The 20,488-nt window shown below is 35.3% G+C and overlaps 1 protein-coding gene across 2 annotated transcripts in view; it reads left to right on the forward strand.

Moving 5' to 3' along the window:
- Window positions 1-1,939: 1,939 nt before the first annotated feature.
- tau (microtubule-associated protein tau) overlaps window positions 1,940-20,488 on the forward strand; it is a 37,877-nt gene continuing 19,328 nt past the window's right edge. For both annotated transcript variants that reach the window (XM_074177912.1, XM_074177913.1), the window contains exons 1-3: window positions 1,940-2,014; window positions 14,294-15,365; window positions 15,439-15,482. In XM_074177912.1, coding sequence (XP_074034013.1) covers window positions 1,955-2,014; window positions 14,294-15,365; window positions 15,439-15,482 — 1,176 coding nt within the window. In that variant the 5' untranslated portion in view covers window positions 1,940-1,954. The remainder of the gene's footprint in view (window positions 2,015-14,293; window positions 15,366-15,438; window positions 15,483-20,488) is intronic.

The following is a 20,488-nucleotide window of genomic DNA, read 5'->3' on the forward strand; positions in this document are numbered from 1 at the left end:
TTACCCATTTTGTTAGAAGTGCCGTTACTTGTAAGAGGCAACATGTCATTACGCACCCTAATCGCTGGATCGGACGTGTAGGACCTTAAAATTGGCCAGCTCGCAGTCCTGATATGAATCATCTAGACTTCTATGTATGGGGTCATCTGAATGCTCTTGTTTATGAAACTGCTGTACTAGATGTGGATGACTTGAGGAATTGAATAATTGACAATTGCAATGTCAAAGGGAATACTCCACCTATTTTTTATGTAATGACAAATCAAGGACAAATCAATTGCAATCGTGTATTTTATCAGAAGTTGGACATTTTGCTCATTCACTTCAAAGTCGACATTGTGTATTATTTGCTTCTGGTTTTTATATTATATTGTCCATGGATAGTTTTCAAAAGTGTTTTTTTCTTGAAAACGAAGCTTGAAAACGACGAAAAACTTATTTTTATTTGGATAACCTAAACAACTCACAATAACAAGTCAACGACGTACTTTTTTTCCCAATATTGTTGGCTGTGGTACCTGCTGAGACTCCACTGGACCTAATAATTTCAATCTAGTTCGGGGTAAATAAGCATCTCATTACTTCAGATAACTGTAGAGAATTTCAACCAAATCAGTATAAGGATATTTATGATCAGTTAACTAGTTTAGTGATCCTATAATTTTTCAGAAAAAAGGTCGGTTGGGTAACAGGATCAATTTTTTCTTAAAAAAAAAAAATTGTTTCCTTTCCGACGTTTCAAATTCAATTGAATTCTTCTTCAGAGCTCAAAAAGTAGTTTTTCCGTATTGATAATATTACTATTTGTTGTCTGATGGTTTTTAAAATAGTACTATTCGAGCTTTGAAGAAGAATTTAATTAAATTCGAAACGTCGAAACGAAAAAACAATTGTTTTTTAAGAGAAAATTGACCCTGTTACCCAACCAACCTTTTTTCAGATATTAATGAGATTTTATGAATACCATTTTATTTTTTTAACTTCCACGCCCTGTATCTCAGAAACGAAGCAACTCCGGACATATGTTCATGAAAACTTTTTTCTTAAAACGGTCCAACAAATCACTCTATGAAGTTTTGTACCGCAGTTGAGAAATGTCCTGTATATTACTTCTATTTTTATGGAGAATTCATTCGGAACTTGTTAGCGATCGGACGGAAATTTCAGAGTGGATGTGTAAATAAAAACCAGAGCTGAAACACACCAGCGCTGTTTCGACCCGCCATAGGTATCATCAGTGGTGCTAGGCTGCACCACAAATGCATTACTATACTCAACTGTCCTTGAAGAACCAGCCTCAATAAGTAAGGCCGATGTACTTTCCTTATGAAAACGACATCTATGTGGTCTACAGAGAGCTCAATCTATCAAAGATTAACGAGGCTCCCCAAAGTGGGTAATTGAGGATTGAATTCTCTGTCTATCCCATAGATGGAAAGGAAGTTGCCTTCGCCCTTACTGACTGTGTAGTTTCCAAAATTGTTCCAGTACAGATGCAGAAGGCAAGTACATTTTTTCAAGATTAGGATTTTCTTTCTCATCAGTGCATTTATGGATAATTAAAGAAGATAGTTGCCGTTCTTTCTAAGATCTTGACAGAAAGTTCTACAATAAGATTAAAAAAAAATGATCAATATTGTTAAAATTTTGTAGGCGTGTAGCAATTGATAGAAAATGTAATACATTATTTCATCAAGTCCGCAGAAATGGTTTCTTCCTCGTAATCTAATGGAAAACATTCATTAGTTCGCTATTTGCACCGTAGATAGATTATTTACCTAATTGAATTCACCATAGTCGTCAGCGACATAGGGATAGTCCAAAATCAACATTATGCACAAAATCAATATCACCTTATCTGATCGAGAATAGCACGTAGATTGAATCCAGAAGCATCAAAATAGACTTACGTTTTTTGTGATTCCAGTTAGGTTAAAGGGTTTAAAATTAGAAAATGTCGGAACAACCAAATAGCCTGATAAATGGTCCTTCAACTGATTATAGTAAGGATATGGTAAGAAAATATTAAAATTGTAGATTCGGGTAATTTGAGTAGAGATTTGGACAGCACATTAGTATGTATTAACATTTTAGCTTATCACTCATCACATCGATCATACAACTGCTCGCTCTACAGGAGCATTTGTTAAAAAAATTTGTATCAATATTTTTGGTTATATTATTAAGAAGCACCCAAATGTCTCATTACGCAATTTTCATCATTGAATTATTACGTTCATTGAAATATGATCCTGTAGTTGTAACACTATATTTTCATGAATTCATCATCAACATTTGGTTGGCAGAATCGAGCCCTTGACTTCAAATAAAAAGTCTTGATGATGGAGTATGTGACGTAAAACATCGACATGGTCCAGTTATCTTGGTCAGAGTTAGGTTAGTATCTCATATTTTGAGATACCCAGCTATAAACCTGTATTTTGACATCCTAAACGTTGTCTCAAAACCCACATATGCAAGGGTGTCAAAGGTCATAAAAATCGATTTTTTTGCACATTTTTTTCAAATATATTGTTTGCGACGGGTTTTTCGCTATTTGTAACCGTTTCTTAAAATAAAAAAAAATAAGGGACAAACTTCAATCACATTTTAATTATATTTTTAAAAAGGAAAAAAACGTTTTTAAAAACATTTGAGAAACTGCTGAATTTGTATCAAGTTGCAGTAGAATTTGAAAAAGAAAATTGTTCGGTTCAAATATTATTTGAGAATGGAATTCAAATCTTGTTGGCGGTCTATAATGGTCCAAAATCAATAGACAGTATCGATCATCTTTTTTATACACAATAAGTCAGTCTAAGAAACTGAATAAACCTGTGCAGTTATCAAATATTCCACCAACAAGTGCAGCAGCTCACCAACATTCCAATTATGTTCATCATTAAGTTTAAACTTGGTTGGGGAATGATTTGAAGCCCTAGGAATAGGGTTGAAAAATGCCTAACGAATTCCTGGAACCTATCGCGACAATTTTAGCTTCTGCTTGTTTCAATGCTTTACCATATGAGAGCGATGTCAATGAAATTATGAAGACCTAGAGACAAATGTCATTGAAGTCGATAGAGAAGAGGACTTTGAAATACCACACCGGTCGGAAGACGACGATGAAGATAATTAAAATTATAAGTTGTATTTCTTGTAATTATTTTTATTATATTATTTTAAATTTCACAATCATAAATGAATGGAATATTTTTTAATGAAAATATTATTGACAACTTTTTTTATTATTCTTTTAAGAAGTTAATGGTAATAAGTTAATGGTAATAAGAATTACATTCTAATTAAAATATGATTAAGAATTTTCACTTTGATGAAATGAATGGAAACACTTTTGTCTAATTTCCACTAGTTATTTTGTTTTTACGACCGGTTTCGGGTTTTATCCCATTATCAAGTATCACCCGAAGACGATTGTGGATACTAACAATCGAAACGTCGTGAAGTAACTTGCTTTGGAATCTTTCAATTTTCATTTCTTGTTAATAATTCTTTAAGTTTTCAGTTCTTGTTAATAGTTCAATTTTCTTGTTTTTTTTGGTTGTTGCTTGTATGTTATTTCACTGTAAAAACCTTAAAAACTGCCAGTTTTTAAGGTTTTCTCCACAAAGTAATAAGTTGAGATGGTTCCGAATCCAGGTGTAGTTCTAGCTACACCTTCCAAATAATTGACTGTTTGAGGCTTAGGCTACATTATTGCAATTTTAATAAGAACATTTATTATTTTTGAAAATAATATGTAACCTATGTTACTCCCTGATAATGTTGCTTTCTATAGTTTTTGAGTTCATCCAATACAAACAAACAAATCTTTCCTCTGTATATTTTTATTTCAGATAAAGAAACCAGATGAGAGGAAATTATTCACATACAGGGTGTTTCAAATTCAATTCTCACCATTGGGATCTCGGAAATTAAGAGAGATACGAAGAATTGGGGCAAATTCGTGCATTTACCTAACTAACAATATTCCGTTGAGAAAGTTCTGAAATTCCGAGTATATCCGGAGATATCCGAAAAAACCAGAAATTTCGGAAAATGTTTTTTCTGGCTGTATTTTCCTAAGGATTCGAAAATAAATTGCACTTCCACATTGCCACTTTGTCCTTACTACATAATAGTGCTTTCAGATTTGCTATCCGACGTGTCGTCTTCCAACCACCATCATCAACTTTATTTTTTCTTATAGGCGCTACATTGGATTCTGTCTGTTTTGAATAGACCCAGATTTTACCTTTTCTATGATATATCATAAGTTATCATTTTTTTTATCATTCATAATAATTAATTGAAAAAAATTTAATATTATCTTAATAGGTTTTGACTTTGATGTTTCTAAACTTGACTTTCAATTACACTCAATGACATTTTGTTATTGTACAAGTCATTGTTTGGTGAAAAATGGCTTTCACAAATGAAGAAAAAAGAGATATGATCCAAATTTATTACAAATACGATAGACATAGTGTTATGACATCGGAAATGTATTTAAACTTGTATCCCGAAAGACGAAAACTACATCGAACTATGTTCTAGTTATTGGATCAAAATTTCACCAAAATTTCTGTTTTTTCCGAATATCTCCGGATATACTCGGAATTTCAAAACTTTCTCAACGGCTTATTCTTAGTCAGGTAAATGCGGAACTTTGCCCCAATTTAACCATCTACGTATCCCTCATAGTTTCCGAGATCCCAATGGTGAGGATCGAATTTAAAACACCCTGTATGTTTGTATATTAACAACTGAGAACCTTCAGATTTTCCTGAAAATGATAGGCAACCTTATATCACATTTTTAAGAAACTTCCATAAGAGTAGCTATCGAATTGAATAAATGGAAATAACTGAACAGGAATCGGCCAGTTCATAATGTTTTGTTCATTAACTTCAAAATATGTAACAATACATTATTTGGAAATTTGATTCTATTGCGATCTAATATATGAGTATGAGGTAGTATGAGGTTTGAGGTAAAAAAAAATTCCTTAAAATTTCAAGTTAAACCATTTGAAAAATAAATACTAATTCGACTGTCTCTCAGATTTTTATCCTTTTGTATGTTTTTTCACAACTTGCATAAAATTATAAGAACATGAATCAATACTCTTTTTTCGTTCATATAGTTCACGACATTTTTTATGTTAATGCCATCCTATTTGAAGAGAAAGTGGATCGTTTTATCCATTAATTTTGCAATTGGAACTATTCGAGCCAGGCACTGTCACCAAAACAAAATTCCTCCCTTTACTGTTCCCGTTTTTTACGAACATCGTAAGATTCCAGCATGCATTTTTACGTTTATGCGAGAATCGATCGGATTCAATCTGATAAATCTGTAGTGTGGTTGTGCGAGGTACTGACATGATGTACGTGTTCAATAAACCCTGCGATAGAATTCGTCAGACATTTGATGAACATAAAGTATTTTTTCTCAATAAGGTGACTTGAGAATCAGCATTTGAAACAGACTGATCATTTGTATTATTGAAATGTGCATGCCACATCGGTTTTTATATCAAAATCAAAACTTACAAAATGATTAAGGCTTTCGCGGCAAAGGTTTTCATTGTAACTATTATCCGGGTTCAAGGGCCGTAGATTTTTCGAATGTTTTTGAATTTTTTTCCTTGAAAACACGAAACTCGTTACCCCCGACCAGGGATACCATAGCCGACTGGTATGATAGCCAATAGAAATCCACAAACACACAACACATCGTCCAACCTGTCCTTTCCAGGAAGGTGGACAGGTCTCTGGGAGACATCTCCGGCGGCCAAGACTCGCCGAACACACACTCTTTTATTGGCGATAACTCCGGACACTCGCATAGGACATGCCTGACAGTTTCATCTTCCTGTTCACACATCCTGCATAAAGGTGTGTCCACTAGCCCCATATTGTGGAGGTATTTCCTTAGTTGACAGTGGCCAGTCAGAAATCCTACTGTTAAGCGTATATTTTTCCTGGTCATCACCAGATATTTCTTCGGCGCCAGCTTCCCAGGGTCGCCAAGGGTGATCCTTGATTTCATCCCATCTCTTTAGGCATTGAGCATGGGTGTGCGTTTGGCTGGTTCCGCAATTGTCGAAATCATCAGGCCGTAGGTGCCACTGGGTCCTAAAATTCTTAGTCCAGCCGCTTCCTTGGCTAAAAAATCGGCAATGCCATTACTTTTACTCCTGCCATGCCCCACAATCCACCTCAGGATAATGTTATTATCTACCGAGGCTTTGGCTAAATCTTGGTGGCACTCTAGTACTAGCTTTGAGGTAACACGTTGTCTGTTCAAGGCTGATAGGGGTTATCTGTTATCAGTGCAGATTGTTATGTTTTTGCCAGAAATTCCTTTCCTGGTTATTTTTTTATGTGGCAATTGAGTTACCAGTCAGTTCTATTTGAACCACGTTGGTATTTTTCCCGTTCCCCACTCAATCCTTAGGCTTAGTGATGTGGAGTACACTCCACATCCTGAGCCTTCTGAGCATCTGAATCTGTGTTCTGTTTTATTTGTATTTTGTAGGGTTTATTAAACACAAATCTGGGTTCAATTGCATCCCTGGTTGCCTGCAGCAGAGGTTGCGCAGTAAGCGCTTCTCGCCATAGGCTCAGCCTCAATTGACCCATTCCTACTTCGAGGTTTACACCAGCCGTGCGCAATCGTAACATGACCATCAACGCAACCTCCTTAACGTACAAGTCCAGAGGGGCAGACCACAAACACACAGATAATTTCAACAGAAAGGAAGAAGCTGTGATCCTCAATCAAATGTGAAATTTCATTTCAGAAGTTCAAGAAGAGCACAGCATGACGGCAAGTAGAAAAGGGTCAACGAACGTAATTGACAGATACCAGACTACCTGAATCAACATAAACACGCTGTACCTAAGCCAGGTACAAGTATTAGCACGTAAGTCTACCTGAGCAGTCTCCATGAATACGAGTTACGCAGCCGTAATATCCAGTGATCGGAGATATTAACTCAGGATGTATAAACCTCTGAGGAAGTTAGCCACTCGCGCCAGCGAAATGTCAGGAAAAAATCCAAAAATCCACGGCCTTCAAACTCGGAAAGTAGTTAAACTGAAAATCAAAACTGAAAGTATCAATGAACATTTTCAATCCTCAAAATAGAAGCTTGTGTTGCCAGCAACGTCATTCAAAACTGACCAAATATCGGTAAATGATGAACCCAAAGACTATTTTTTAACACAATCAAAGAAAAAGCAACAGAGAAGAAAAAAAACAAAGATAACTTCTTTCAAAGTATGAACAGCCACCTTGTCATTGGGAGTGAAGTTCCAGAAGATAGAGTACTCAATTTGAATCATCCGGACTCTTCGATTTTGGAACTAATTGATGTATTCTGTATTCTGGTAGTAATTCACGAGTGGGGTATAACTGTCTCAAAGATTTCTGACAGAGGCAAATGGTCTTTTTAGTGAACCGTAGTGGAGAATTCAACTGTAAGCCTCAATTTTTTATTGATATTGATAGATGATGGAGTGACGAATCAAATTCTACTAAAGATAGAATTTTCAACCAAAGAAATAGGTATTTTTTGAATTGATTCCAATCGTCATGCGGCAAAAGAAATGGATTTTCCACTAAAATGCTGTATGTTGCCTATAGGGGAATATGGGAATTCGTGGTTTCAGCAGGACGGTGATAACGCTCATGCTACCCACGAAATTTTCAGTAATTTTCACGAAATGGTTGATAAAATCGTTGGTTTGGATGTTTGAGGCCATGGAATCGGCCACCGAGATCACCCGATCTCACGTCGTTTGACTATTTTCGTGGGGTGTTTCAACAGAGTCTACAGTTCTTCAATTCCCTTGAAAGTATAACTGCAACGATGAATAGTACGGTATATTGAAGATTTGGATCCCCATGAAATTCAAAAAGCAACCACGTTTCGCGTACAAAAGCACCGCATTTACTGTGAAAATGTGATATTTTGAAAGTCATCAAATTGTCATAAACTTGATATTTCCACGGGTATCTATAGTCAAATTCTTTCAAAAATATTTTTCTAAAAATGAGGCTTTATTGAGAACACGTCATCTTGCCACTTGCCACTTGCATACATAACTGAAATAATATTAATTTTAGCACGCCCTATCTGATATAGAGGCGATTTTTCCATATAAATTACAAACTTTGAGTTTGCCTGAAGCACAGACAAAATATAATTTTTTTTGTGGACGTAAGTTCAATTAGGGCTATGTTTTGAACGATATTCAATAAAAATTGATTTTTATCTCGAAAAACGATAGAAATAGGTATAGATCATTATTGACAGAAAAAAAATTATAATAAATTGGCGATTCTAAATAGTTGTTAATATATTTTATTTTATATTTCATTACTTTCACCTGATCCTGTGTCAAATCTTGTGAGTTAAATTTGACCAACTTCGCATTGTCCGATTGAGCCTGAATTAGGTTCTCGTAACACTACCTAAATGCCCTCAATATGGCGGGCGTTTCAAAAGTAACTTAACGTAACCACAAAAATTTCTCTGTTCTGAGTATGACGTTGAAGAGCTTGAGCGAAACACAATAAGCAAGATGAAATCATTGTTAATCTAAAATGGTGGTCGCATGAAAATGGAGATTTACAATCTCTATAGTAAATCCTACATTGGTATCAAATGAGAGGATAGGTAAATAAAACATAATGAGTTAAGTAACGTCATCTAAATCCACATGGCGGACATTACAAGATTGCGATTTATCATTTCCACAGTAACCCATGGGGGTATAGTACCAAATTAAAAGGCTTGATAGGCGTGAAATAAAATCATTCTAAAACCAATATGGCGGATCTCCCGAGATGACGGTCTAGTTATTTTTACGCATTTCAATGATAAGGGTATCAAAAGGAAGGATTCACTGAAAATAATACGGAAAATGGAATGTCTCTAAAGATGGTGGAGTATGTTTTTCATGCACCCCAATTATATGGATATCAAATGAAAGGGTTCAAGGGGAAAATTCAGTATGGCGAATAGCAAGTTGATCGTTATACTGAGAATATAAGAGCAAAGGTTAGGGATAGTTTGATGTTGCTCGAACAAATATTGTAGAGATCATACATGCAGCAATGACGCACTAAATGAAACAGACTAAGAAAATTGTCCAGAAATATGAAAGAATAAATTGATATTGAAAAACATTTGTGAAAGCAGGCTTTCACCCATAGGTTCTAACAAATAAACTTTGAATTTTAAACAAACACATCAATGTATTTATTACATTACAGAATGTAAATGATATAAAAACATGTCGCGAAATTTATTTTTGTAATGCAACAAGAATACTATATGTAAGTTTTATTGGCATAAGTATGTTTTATTTATTAAAATATTTAAATTTCGTGACAAGGATTTTTATCATATCATTTTGATATTGATTGTAATTTGAATGTATTGTTTTCTGAATAGGAAAATGACTATATAAAAATGAATACGAGAAAAGCACATTCTTCATTGATCTAGTATAGTTGCTGACTTTTGCATTAACTTTTTACGATGAATATATTTGTCACTAAAATACTGTCAAGCACTAAAGAGAATGTCGATTTGCTCATTTTTTTTTAAATTCCAGTGAATTTTTTTTTATGTCCAGATCATCTGATCAAACAATGTTTTGATGATAGAATAAAAAAACTAACTTGCCATATCAGAATACTTTGATGACATTTCAATGAATCGACCCTTTCTATTTATTTTCGCAAGAAACTGTTTTAAGAATATTGCCTGACATTACCGTAGAGAGGGGCACTATTTTATTGTAGTCACTTCTTTTTACATTGATTTATACCTTGAAATATATCAGTTCATAGTAAATTCGATTGACACGTCTCCTATTGTGTACATACTACGATTGAGATAGAATTTGACAAGTTTAGGCATAATACTCTCCCTGAATATTTGTAGATACTGTTTCCCTTTCAAATTATTATCAATAAAAAGTGGTTCAATTACCATACGATCAATCATTTCCGCCTAACAAATTCATCTCTCCGATAACTGCAGAAAATGAGTGTTACTCTATCGAACAGAAATATATTGTTCGTTTCATACACATGACATATTTTTTTGTTTCATTTCAATCAACCTTCAAACACAACAATAGACTAACTCAAAATTACCTACCATATAATATAAACTATCGATAACGACTTCGGAAAGTCATTCGTACCATCCAATAAAGCGAATAAAATATGTATAGAACTGCACAAATATCGTGCAATTGCTTCGAATTGATTTTCATAGCTAACTCAACCCCTATCTGAAACGTGAAAGTTCAATAAGTGAGTTTGGACAAAAGAAAAAGCACGAAACCGAATCCTCAAATGAATGCAAATCTTCAAATTAGCCGCGATTGTAGTTAATTTTTTCAAGGGTTATATCCCGAGTGCGCCAAGTTTGATCGGTTAAAAGTGTGCAAATCCATCATTTTCGAAATTTCGCGAAACAAACGATTTGAGGGTAAAATAATTTGATAAGATACCGAAGCCATTTGTAGACGAATTTTATCTTAAACTATTATACACGATAGCATTTCTTTGAAAAGTAAGAGTACGGCTCTGCCGAACTCTAAAAACCTGATTTGCCCCCCCCCCCCAGCGAGACAGGCACAAAGTATATGCTCTGCTGTTTCATCATTTTCCAAACAGAGGCGACACACACACTGTCTTCCGACAGTCCGAGTCTCTGCATATGATAATTCAAATGACAGTGACCTGTGAGAAGGCCTGTTAGACATCGTAGTTCATACCTAGTGTAGTCCAACAACTGTTTGGTATCAAGCTTCGAAGGGTGAATGAACGCCTTGGAGTGAGCCAATTCTGGAAGATTCTGCCAGAAGTCCATAAATTTGCTTGCCATCCAGGTGTTCCATGTTTGTTTGGCAAAGCCTGAAGCGATGCCAATGGCAGGATCTGACCCGATGAAGCTGCTTGCAGCACCCTCCTTCGCAAGGGAGTCAGCAGCCTCACTGCCTTCCAGGCCAGTATGGCCAGTATGAGGTTGGATTCTTCCAATCTCTCCGCACACAATTCAATAGCGTAAATTTCCGTTTGAAATACAGTCACATAGGTTTCCTAGGCAGGTAGATATATCTGCCCTGGGTCTGCGACTAAAAACACCTGCACGAAAACTGAAAGGTGTTTTTGACCCATCTGTGAATCAACAACTATCTGCTCCTAATATTTTCTTCTCCCAGAGGATCCAGTCCTCTCTACTCGGAAACAGTACTTTATAAGGCAGTTCGTAGTTGACAGTTGGAGGCATAAAGTCAGAGGTGATTTTTAGAATGCTGTGACTTCCAATGTCAACTAACAGTATGCTCCATAAATTGATTTGTGCTATTGGCAATGTGCACAAGCCTGTACGCAGTCCATCTAGCCTTTCTCTCCAGAAAAATGTGGAGAGGAGGTAGATCTAGAAGGATCTCTATGGCCGCTGACGGTGTGGTACTGATAGCACTACTGATGATCAGACAAACCTGTCTCTGTAAGCCAGAGAGCTTCGCCTGGGTCGTTTTCAGTAAAGTCCTCGACCACCAGACAATTGCACAATAAGTGATCATTAGTCCGACAATCATCACATAAATCCAATGGATTTGTTTGGGACCTAAACCCCAAGATTCACCACAAATCCTTCTATATGTCCATAGGGACAGTCTGGCTTTGTGTAAAACTTTTTCCAAGTGAGCGTTCCAAGTGAGTTTTTTTCAAAGACAATGTTAAGATATTTCGCCTTCGTTTCAATTTTCTCCTCCTGGTGAAGGTCATTATCACAGTTTTGCTGGGATTGACAGACATCTGCTCTCTCAGGCATCAACTGTGAACAACGTCCAACGTGCTTTGGTGGATATTACAAGCTAACCTTCTCGACGTGAACCTTGCCAAGATGAGAAAGTCATCTGTAAAAGCTTGCAGATCTACTTTTCATCTGTCGTGAGCATCAAGCAGACTATCCGTCAGGAGTGACCACAGAAAGGAAGATAGTACACCACCTTGAGGGCAGCCCCTGGTGACCCTGAACCTAATGGCCTCACCTTGAAAAGTCGTAGTTGCAGTTCTGTTTACCAGCATGGCATAGATCCAGCCGGTTATGGTCGATTCTATACCTTTCCTAGCTAGAGACGATCCTATAGATTTAGGTAGTGCATTGTCAAATGCTCCTTCAATATCGAGAAATACAAAAACCACAATCTCCTTGTTGTCAAGGGATTGGGAGATTTTCTCTACAAGGTTGTTTAATGCTAAATCTGTCGATTTGCCGGTTTGATAAGCATACTGGTGCTTATTCAGGGTGGATGCATGCAATGCCACCCTCCCTCCAAATTTTCTGTGAAATATGTGAACACCCAATCAGTTCATTTCAATGGTCGAACTGGTCTAGTGCATTTAATCGAAATGATTATCACAAGATCTCGAAATTTTATTGATAAATTTCCATTTTTCAACAAAACTTCGTTTAGCTAAACCATGAAATGAACCATCATGATAAAAACACGAATCTGTAAGGCGAATGGTTTGTATCTGTTGCTGGTTGGTCAATTGGCATTGCTGAAAATAACTAAGTTGGCGTTTCAATGAATATTTATCTAAAAAAATGTTTAGATCAGGTGGTATTCGTAAAGATTATTTCCAGAGGTATTCTCAGCTGAATGCGTCTTATAAGAACAATATATGATTTTACGGTTTTTTTTTATATATATAACCTTCCACAATCTGAAAAATCAACAAAGCTAAATCAATAAAGAATCTACTGAAGATGTAATAAAAGGCAAGCTGAAAAGTTTACCCCGAAAAGTTACTGCGTAATACAAACCACTGAGTCCAATTCATGAATTTTGTCTAAAAATTGAAAAAAATATTGAATATTCGTACTTAGCTCTCTTTAGTAAACGACGGTACGTCAAAACAAAGAAAGTTATCACAATTTGAGAAGAAAGTGGTATAGTAAACTTCTGGTTCTGAAAACGAAAAAGAGTTTTCCGAAACGTCGACTACTTAAAAAGCTAAGTATGAATGTTAATTTTTTTCAATTGATTTTTTTCCAATTTGTAGGCAAAATTCATAATTACAAGTTACTGACGAATTGGACTTTTCAGTGGTTTGTACTACGCAGTAACTCTTTGGGTTGAACTTTTCAGTTTGCCCTTTATTACACTTCAGTAGATTCTCTATTGATTTTTTATATTGTGGAAGGTTATATACTTAAAAACCGTAAAAAGTACTGAGTCCTACACAAAAAAGTATTTAAAGGAATAATCAAATATCAATTCTGAAATTAAATTTTATTACCTGAATAACGAGAAATTTCTTTGAAAGTTTTGAAACTTTCTTATATATTCCTACTGAAGTCGAGTGGCAACAGGTGTTGTTCATACTTGAATGCATGAGTATATCCATCAATTAATTCAGTATACTTTCCATTGATAAATCATTAATGTGGTGAACCACAGAATGAACCTTGAGTTACATCAAATATTACTATTCCCTTACAAAACATATGAATGCCAAACAATAATAAACACAGCGACAAATAAATACAGTGATCATCTAAAAAATCAATTGGAAAACTTTTTTGCCAAATTTAGTTACATCGCCAATATTGTTTTCAGTGAAATTGCCGTTTTCTTGTTTTTATTAGAGATTATTCAGTCGCCAAAGTTATTACAGCTTGTCAAATGTAGGAATTTCTAAATTTTGATATGATCCCATCCACCAGATTCACGTTCGTTAGAGAATGGTGAGTATAAGGAAGAGAAAGAAATAAAGTTTTTGGCTTTCTTTCCCAAAAACTAATCACTTCTAAAAATATAACCACTTTAATTCAAAGAAAGAAATAATTATCAAGTATCTTCCTAGATATGACAAGATATAGGAACATGTTCCATTGTTTGTCTTATTTTCATTATATTATTCCAAAGAAGACAGTAGTTTGAAAGTTTTTTAAGCACACTCACTTCTTCGAAATGTTTAAGAATTTGATTTTGCAAAAACTGATATAACTAAAAGTGACTGGAAATTGTAAATTATTTTGATCACACTGAAATCTAAATATTTAGTTGCATTCCATTTGACACGCTATGTACATCTAAGAAGAGGTGCAACATGCATTTCAAAAGTTTTAGTACAGCAGCACCAGTACATAGATTCGTCTTCCAACATATCTTTCCTCTGATGATATTTTTTCTTATTAGCAGTTATTGTATCTAATAACCCACTAATATCTACTCCTACGCAGCCAAAACTACAAAACGGAAACGGTCCCCAATCGTTACCTCCACAATACGAAGGCCCTCCTATTAATCCGCAAAGGCCTCTAACCAGAGTTGACAGCAGAAGCAATTTCCAATTCCGTCCTCCTTTTCCCAATCAACCAGGGACTCCAATCAGGCCAGGACCAGGGCAAGTTCGTCAGTCTTTACCACCAGGTTCACAGCAATTTCTACAAAGGAACCCTAACGCAGTGCCTATACAACGACTACAGGGATCAATTCAAGGTCCGCAAGGAATTTCACAAGGGCCAGCTCCTGGTTTTCAAGGCATTTCTCAGGGACCACCTGGTCAACCATTTCCAGCAAACCAACAAAGAGCCGGCTTCAGACCTCAGACTCCTTTCCCAAGACAGGCATTTCCTAATCAAAGACCTCCAGGCATATTTCAACAGAGATCAGTTCCCAGTTTTGGGAATTTGAGACCCCAAATTCAGGAGGAATTAGGTAGAAGTCAAACTCTGGATACTTCAGAGACTGATCATTCTAATATACCTAATGACAACAAAATCAACAGCAATGATTATATTAAAGCACCCTCCATAGCTGCTATGAACAACAGAAGCTTCAGCTTGAGCTCGAACCCTCCTGAACCAACCGGAGAGACTAGAGAGGAAGCTAGACGTAGATCTGTGAGCAGCGTAGATAGTATGGGAGAGGGAAGACCGGGTTCAAGGCCATTGTCTAGACAGAGTTCCGTTTCTGGCTCCAACGAGAATTTGGATAAGAAGCCGGATAATGAAATTCCATCTAGACCAGAGTCAAGGTCGACCTCCAGAATGAATAAGATTATTGAAGATGAGGATCTGTCCACCAATTCGTTAACGGAAATTTCCCAGAAAAGTCCGGATCTGAGCAATATAAGTCCGAGTACAAGCAATTCTCCATCTCAGCCAACCGTTAGCAAGACTCCGGACAGCGCAGGAAATCAACCTGTAGCCAGAGAACCTCTGGAAAATGGCACCAAGGATGGGCCAAGTGGGACCGGAAAATACTTGGATTTGGGAAAACCGCCGAAGCCAAAATCTCCAGCGAGATCAGGTTATTATAGTTCCAGAACCAAAAATACGATGAATGAACTGAAAAGGTCTTAACTTCTTTTCTTTTGTTTCAGAAGGCGATAACGACAGTGGTGTGGATGAATCTACTCAAGGAAACGTGAGTATTATTTTTTTCATTCAAATAGCAAATAATCATGTAGGTTTGAATACTTAAACATTTTTTTTTTAAAGAGGAATCACCCAACAGATGTTCTTTATCACGAAACAAATATATTTGATCCCGTGCAGCTCTTCTTTCTGCTTACTAATATAAAATGCTTCAAATCAAAACATAAACACCCGAGGATAGAACACGAATACAACACCCGAACAAAACAACTTAACTTCAAAATGCCGTTCATGAACAAAGTTGTAGGACAAAAAACCTACAGCTACCTTAGCCTCAAATTTTTTAATTCACTACCCAATCAAATAAAAAGTTCAGAAAACCAAAATGAATTTAAGAAACGATTAAATGACTACATTACCAGTTTGTCCCGTACAGAGATACATAAAATAGTGTATTCCTAATATTTCTCACAGTCACACACAAACTGGAAACAGTTTATGTGACTTCCTCTTTTATTGACTTAACTTTTTTACTATGACTATATTTTATATTGTACCTGAAGTTAATAAATAATAATAATAATAATAATTGTGTGGGCATTTCTGAGATTTTTACGGATAAAGTCATCACAGACAACAGCACAGATCCAATTGGAAATTCGGTTTTGTTCAATTAATTGAGAGAATAGAGTTATCAATTCATGATCAGTGAACTGTGTTTATCACTACCATTCATAACCAGATATATTGACTTTAGGGCCTCTTTTACCACAGTAACAGTTCGACCTCTGCCTGCGTCAATATTATTAGCTGTTTGTTCAATTTATTTTGCAATTTTCATTAACTTGAAGAACTGAATTTGATCAACAAGTTCGTATCTCTCAGAACTAATTCTGTTTCGATACATTCTATGCGTGCAGAATATTCCGTTTGATGTTATATTCAGGCTTGTTTGCAATAAACGAGTTTCGTCTTGTATGAACTCAGTGTCGATTATATCTACAAACCTTACCAAAAATTCGTAGCTAGAATAGTTTTCTAAACTTGGAATGTCTGAAGTGAATTGAATGAATAATGGAATAGTTTTTGTGGATCTTCGGTATCCACTATGGTCATTAGTCTCGTGGCCTTAGAAGGTTATGTTATTAACTCCCCTAGGGAGCTTCTTGGCTTTTCGCATTCCCATTTGATGCACTTTCAACACTATTCATTATTTTTTTAATAACCCCCCCCTTGGCATCAAACCGGAGTTTATTTTGGCACAGAATTTTTGAATCAATCCAGTTACTACGTTTTATATTGATATTTTAGATGTAATTATGAATATTAGAATTATATTGTATATTTTTTCATTGAGTGTAGCTAAAAGGACTGTTATATCGGTTGGAAACGAAACATTCGAGGAAAGTAAATTATTTAAGAAATCCGTCAGTTACAGTTCAAAGTTGAGACATGTGAATATAATGTGATTCATATCCTCTAAAGAAAAATTGTCGCATGAGCATAATGCATTCAAATCAATGTCTATTTTTACCAGATGTGCTGGGAACTTACCATGGTTCATTTTCATTCGTGTGATGGTAGTGGCGTAAAATCTTAAAAAGTTGAAGTTGTCTATGTGGGGGATACTTTTAAGGATAGTGGGGTGGATTCATGAATGATTTTTTGATTTAGAAGAGAATTCTTTCCAGAGTCTCCCCCAATTTAGTCGTATTTCATATCTAAATTCTGAAATTATAATAATAATAATAACAAATCGTCTTTATTCATCTTTGGACACATATGTAAAGAAATAACAATAATAGGTATTCGACAAAGATAAAGTGGCGAAGTGTCACCCGTGTGTGTTTTTAACTTAACCATGGAAATACAATATTAATTTACAATTTTCTTAATTATCTTAGCTATAACATCTACGATGAGTATAATTCTATTACATTGTAGAATAATTTTGCTGTCTGAGATCTATCAAATTAAAAAGTACCTTAAATTCATAAAGTGATTGACTGGTCATTATCCGTTCTGTAGATGCAGAGTACGACATTTGTTAATCATATTGAGCTGATAATAGGGATTTCAACTTTTTTTGAAGTTCATCAGAGTATATGTACTGTAATCATGCGGAAGTTGATTATAGAACTTACAGGCGTTCTACGTGAAAGATCGCTGAAAAATGGAGGTTTTATGTTTGTACATTGTACATTATATCTTGCGGGGAACTATCTCAGTTATCAATTCTAGAGAGGTGGCTTCTTTCGCTACCACATCTACTTTTTTATTTCCGGCAATACCCGAGTGACCTTTGATCCAAATGAAAACAAGGTCAATTTCATTACTGAAAAAGTACTCTAAACTTTTCATAATTTCAAAAATAAGTGAATTTGTATTGATATGTCTTTTGTAGTTAGTAAGGGAGAGGACAGATTTGGAATCCGATAAAATGACTGAACCAGCTTCGCCATTATGTTTAACCCTCAAAAGAGCTTGAAGTATAGCTCTGTAAATCGAAGTATTACTGGGAAGAAGGAATTGAGAAATAATATTTTTGTTTTGTATATAGAATGCACTTCCACTGCCATGATTACTTTTAGACCCACCACTGTATATTGTGTTAGAAGATTCAATTGTTCCCAGTACCGATTTTATTAGAGCTTCATTGAGTTGAGAATTCTCTGAGAAGTTGTGGAATATGACCGTTGGTTTGAACATCAACATAGGAAATTCCAGCTGAAACTGAAACAATATGTTTTGAGAGATAATGTCATTTTTCCTCTCTGATAAAATGTATGGATCAAATGTACGACCTGTAGAACAATAATGAAGTCCTGGGATCTGCCCCCAATCGATTTCTACAAACACATTTGAGAATGTTTATGCCTTTTTCACATTTGGTTTGAACATAGTTGATATGCTTCTGCCATGTTTAAAAAAATCTGTTTAAAATCTGTTTTTCCGTTAACCAGATGTCGCACCCCTACGAACGACAACCCTCAGAGCAAGAGAGAAACCATGTTCGATTAACCAATTTTTGAAGCAATACATTATGTATTTAAGGTCGACTACACATTTGGAATACGTCTCACGAAATGTATAAATACAGATATCATCCGCATATTGAATACATTTTATGGGATGATCGAAGACTTTGTGCAAGTTTGCTGTGTAGATAATAAATAAGATAGAACTCAATACGGCTCCTTGAGGAAGTCCTTGGTTGACAATCCTGGGTTATGATCTTCAATATAAACATTCCTGTTTCTAAATAGTTCAACAATATTGGCTGAAGTGTTCGCATTAAGCCTAAAATTACTGAGTTTTGACTCGAGTATGTTCAAAACAACTGATTCATATGCCCCCTTCAGATCCAAAAACAATCCTGCTAAATAATGATTAACTGAAAAAACACACTGTATGTCTGAAATAATTTGGGTACATGCCTCAATAGTATCTTTGGCCCTGCGAATTCCGTACTGAGATTTAGGAAGTACGGAATTATTTTCAAAGAACTATTCTAATCTCGACTTTACAATTCCTTCATGTTTTCACAAGACACCAAAGAAGCGAAATCGGTCGATACGACGAGGGGTCATCAGGATATTTTTTAGGTTTCAGAATGAATATAACTATCACGTCTTTGAGTGCTTGGGGTAGTTTACCTTGTTGCCACCGTTGATTATATATTTGAATTAGCAGATATTCAGATTTTTCTATTAAGTTCCTAGTCATGTGAAACTGTCTTTATCAGGTGCGGTGTTGCAAGTATTTTCGAGTGCTATATCTAATTCGGATGAAGTTAATTTAGAGGATGTGTAGATTTCTCTTTCTATAGTATGTAAGATATTGTTATTGGGTTCAGGGTTGACAAAAAGAGGGCTGAATAATCAAATAATTTTTCTATCAGGTCAGGGAATAACGGTTTCATTTGAAAATTTATATTCATTGGGAATACTTTTGACAAATTTCCAAATGTGCGATATAGGTGTATTTTCATTAATATTATTCAAAAACTTTCTCCAGCTATGTTTAGCTTTTTCTTTAAAACTTAATTTAATCTTTGCCTCCAACTTTTTATATGCAATAAAATTTTCTAAATTAGAAATTTGTTTGAAATTTCTCTAAGCCACCTCTCTACTTTTAACTGTTTAAAAAAATCTGTTTAAAATCTGTTTTTCCGTTAATCAGCTGTCGCCCCCATACGAACGTCAACTCTCAGAAGTTGAGAAACTTGTGCGAGCTGAGGACTAACGAGGTCTTACCTTTTAACGTCTGATTCCTCTACTTTTAACTAACTCGGAACATTGTGTCCCACCAAATGGGGGAAAACTTTGAAGGTATGAAAGGCTTTTTTCTTGGTATGGAAGTATCCGCAGCGGAAGTGACGCCCTCAATGAATTGTGAAAATGATATTCAGGTGATTATTTGGTATTTATGTTTAATATGTTGTTGGAGATGTTAAAGTGAGGTCGACTGTCGAAATGTGAGAGTTCGGAACGGAGACACGATTAGGAGAGCCATCGTTAAAAACAATTAGATTTTGGTTGTTTATAGCTTCGACTAGGTTTATTCCTTTTCTTTCATTGTCATTGGTTCCCCAAAGAGTGTGATAACAGTTGAAGTCACCGCAAACTAATACCGGAGATTGAAATTGGTCCAAAAGTTTTTCCCAGTCTGATGTAGTTATGCAGTTATGGTATTATTATTGGGTGCTTTATATAAAGAAATAACACATATATTTGATGGGATTAATTGAACTGCACAAACTTCGATTTCTTTTTTTATAATTTTCTGTCATTTGAATATTTTTGTAAGTTATATCATTGGCCACGAAAATGGCAACACCGCCATATCCGTCGACTCTATTTTTTGATATGAGATTATAACATTTAATTAAATTATTTCTGTTATATAGTTATCTCTTAACTATGTGATTATAATCAAGTATTGTAGAATTTATTAATTTTTATCAACTCCACTTGACAGGACATGTATCTAAATTTGACAGGTCACTGAACACGGAACACATATACAGGGATATTCAAATTCGTTTCTGTACAT

The sequence above is a fragment of the Leptinotarsa decemlineata genome, unplaced genomic scaffold (assembly GCF_025532065.1).
Source record: "Leptinotarsa decemlineata unplaced genomic scaffold, Ldec_3_MD MMD2_tig00003335_RagTag_RagTag, whole genome shotgun sequence".
NCBI lineage: Eukaryota > Metazoa > Arthropoda > Insecta > Coleoptera > Chrysomelidae > Leptinotarsa > Leptinotarsa decemlineata.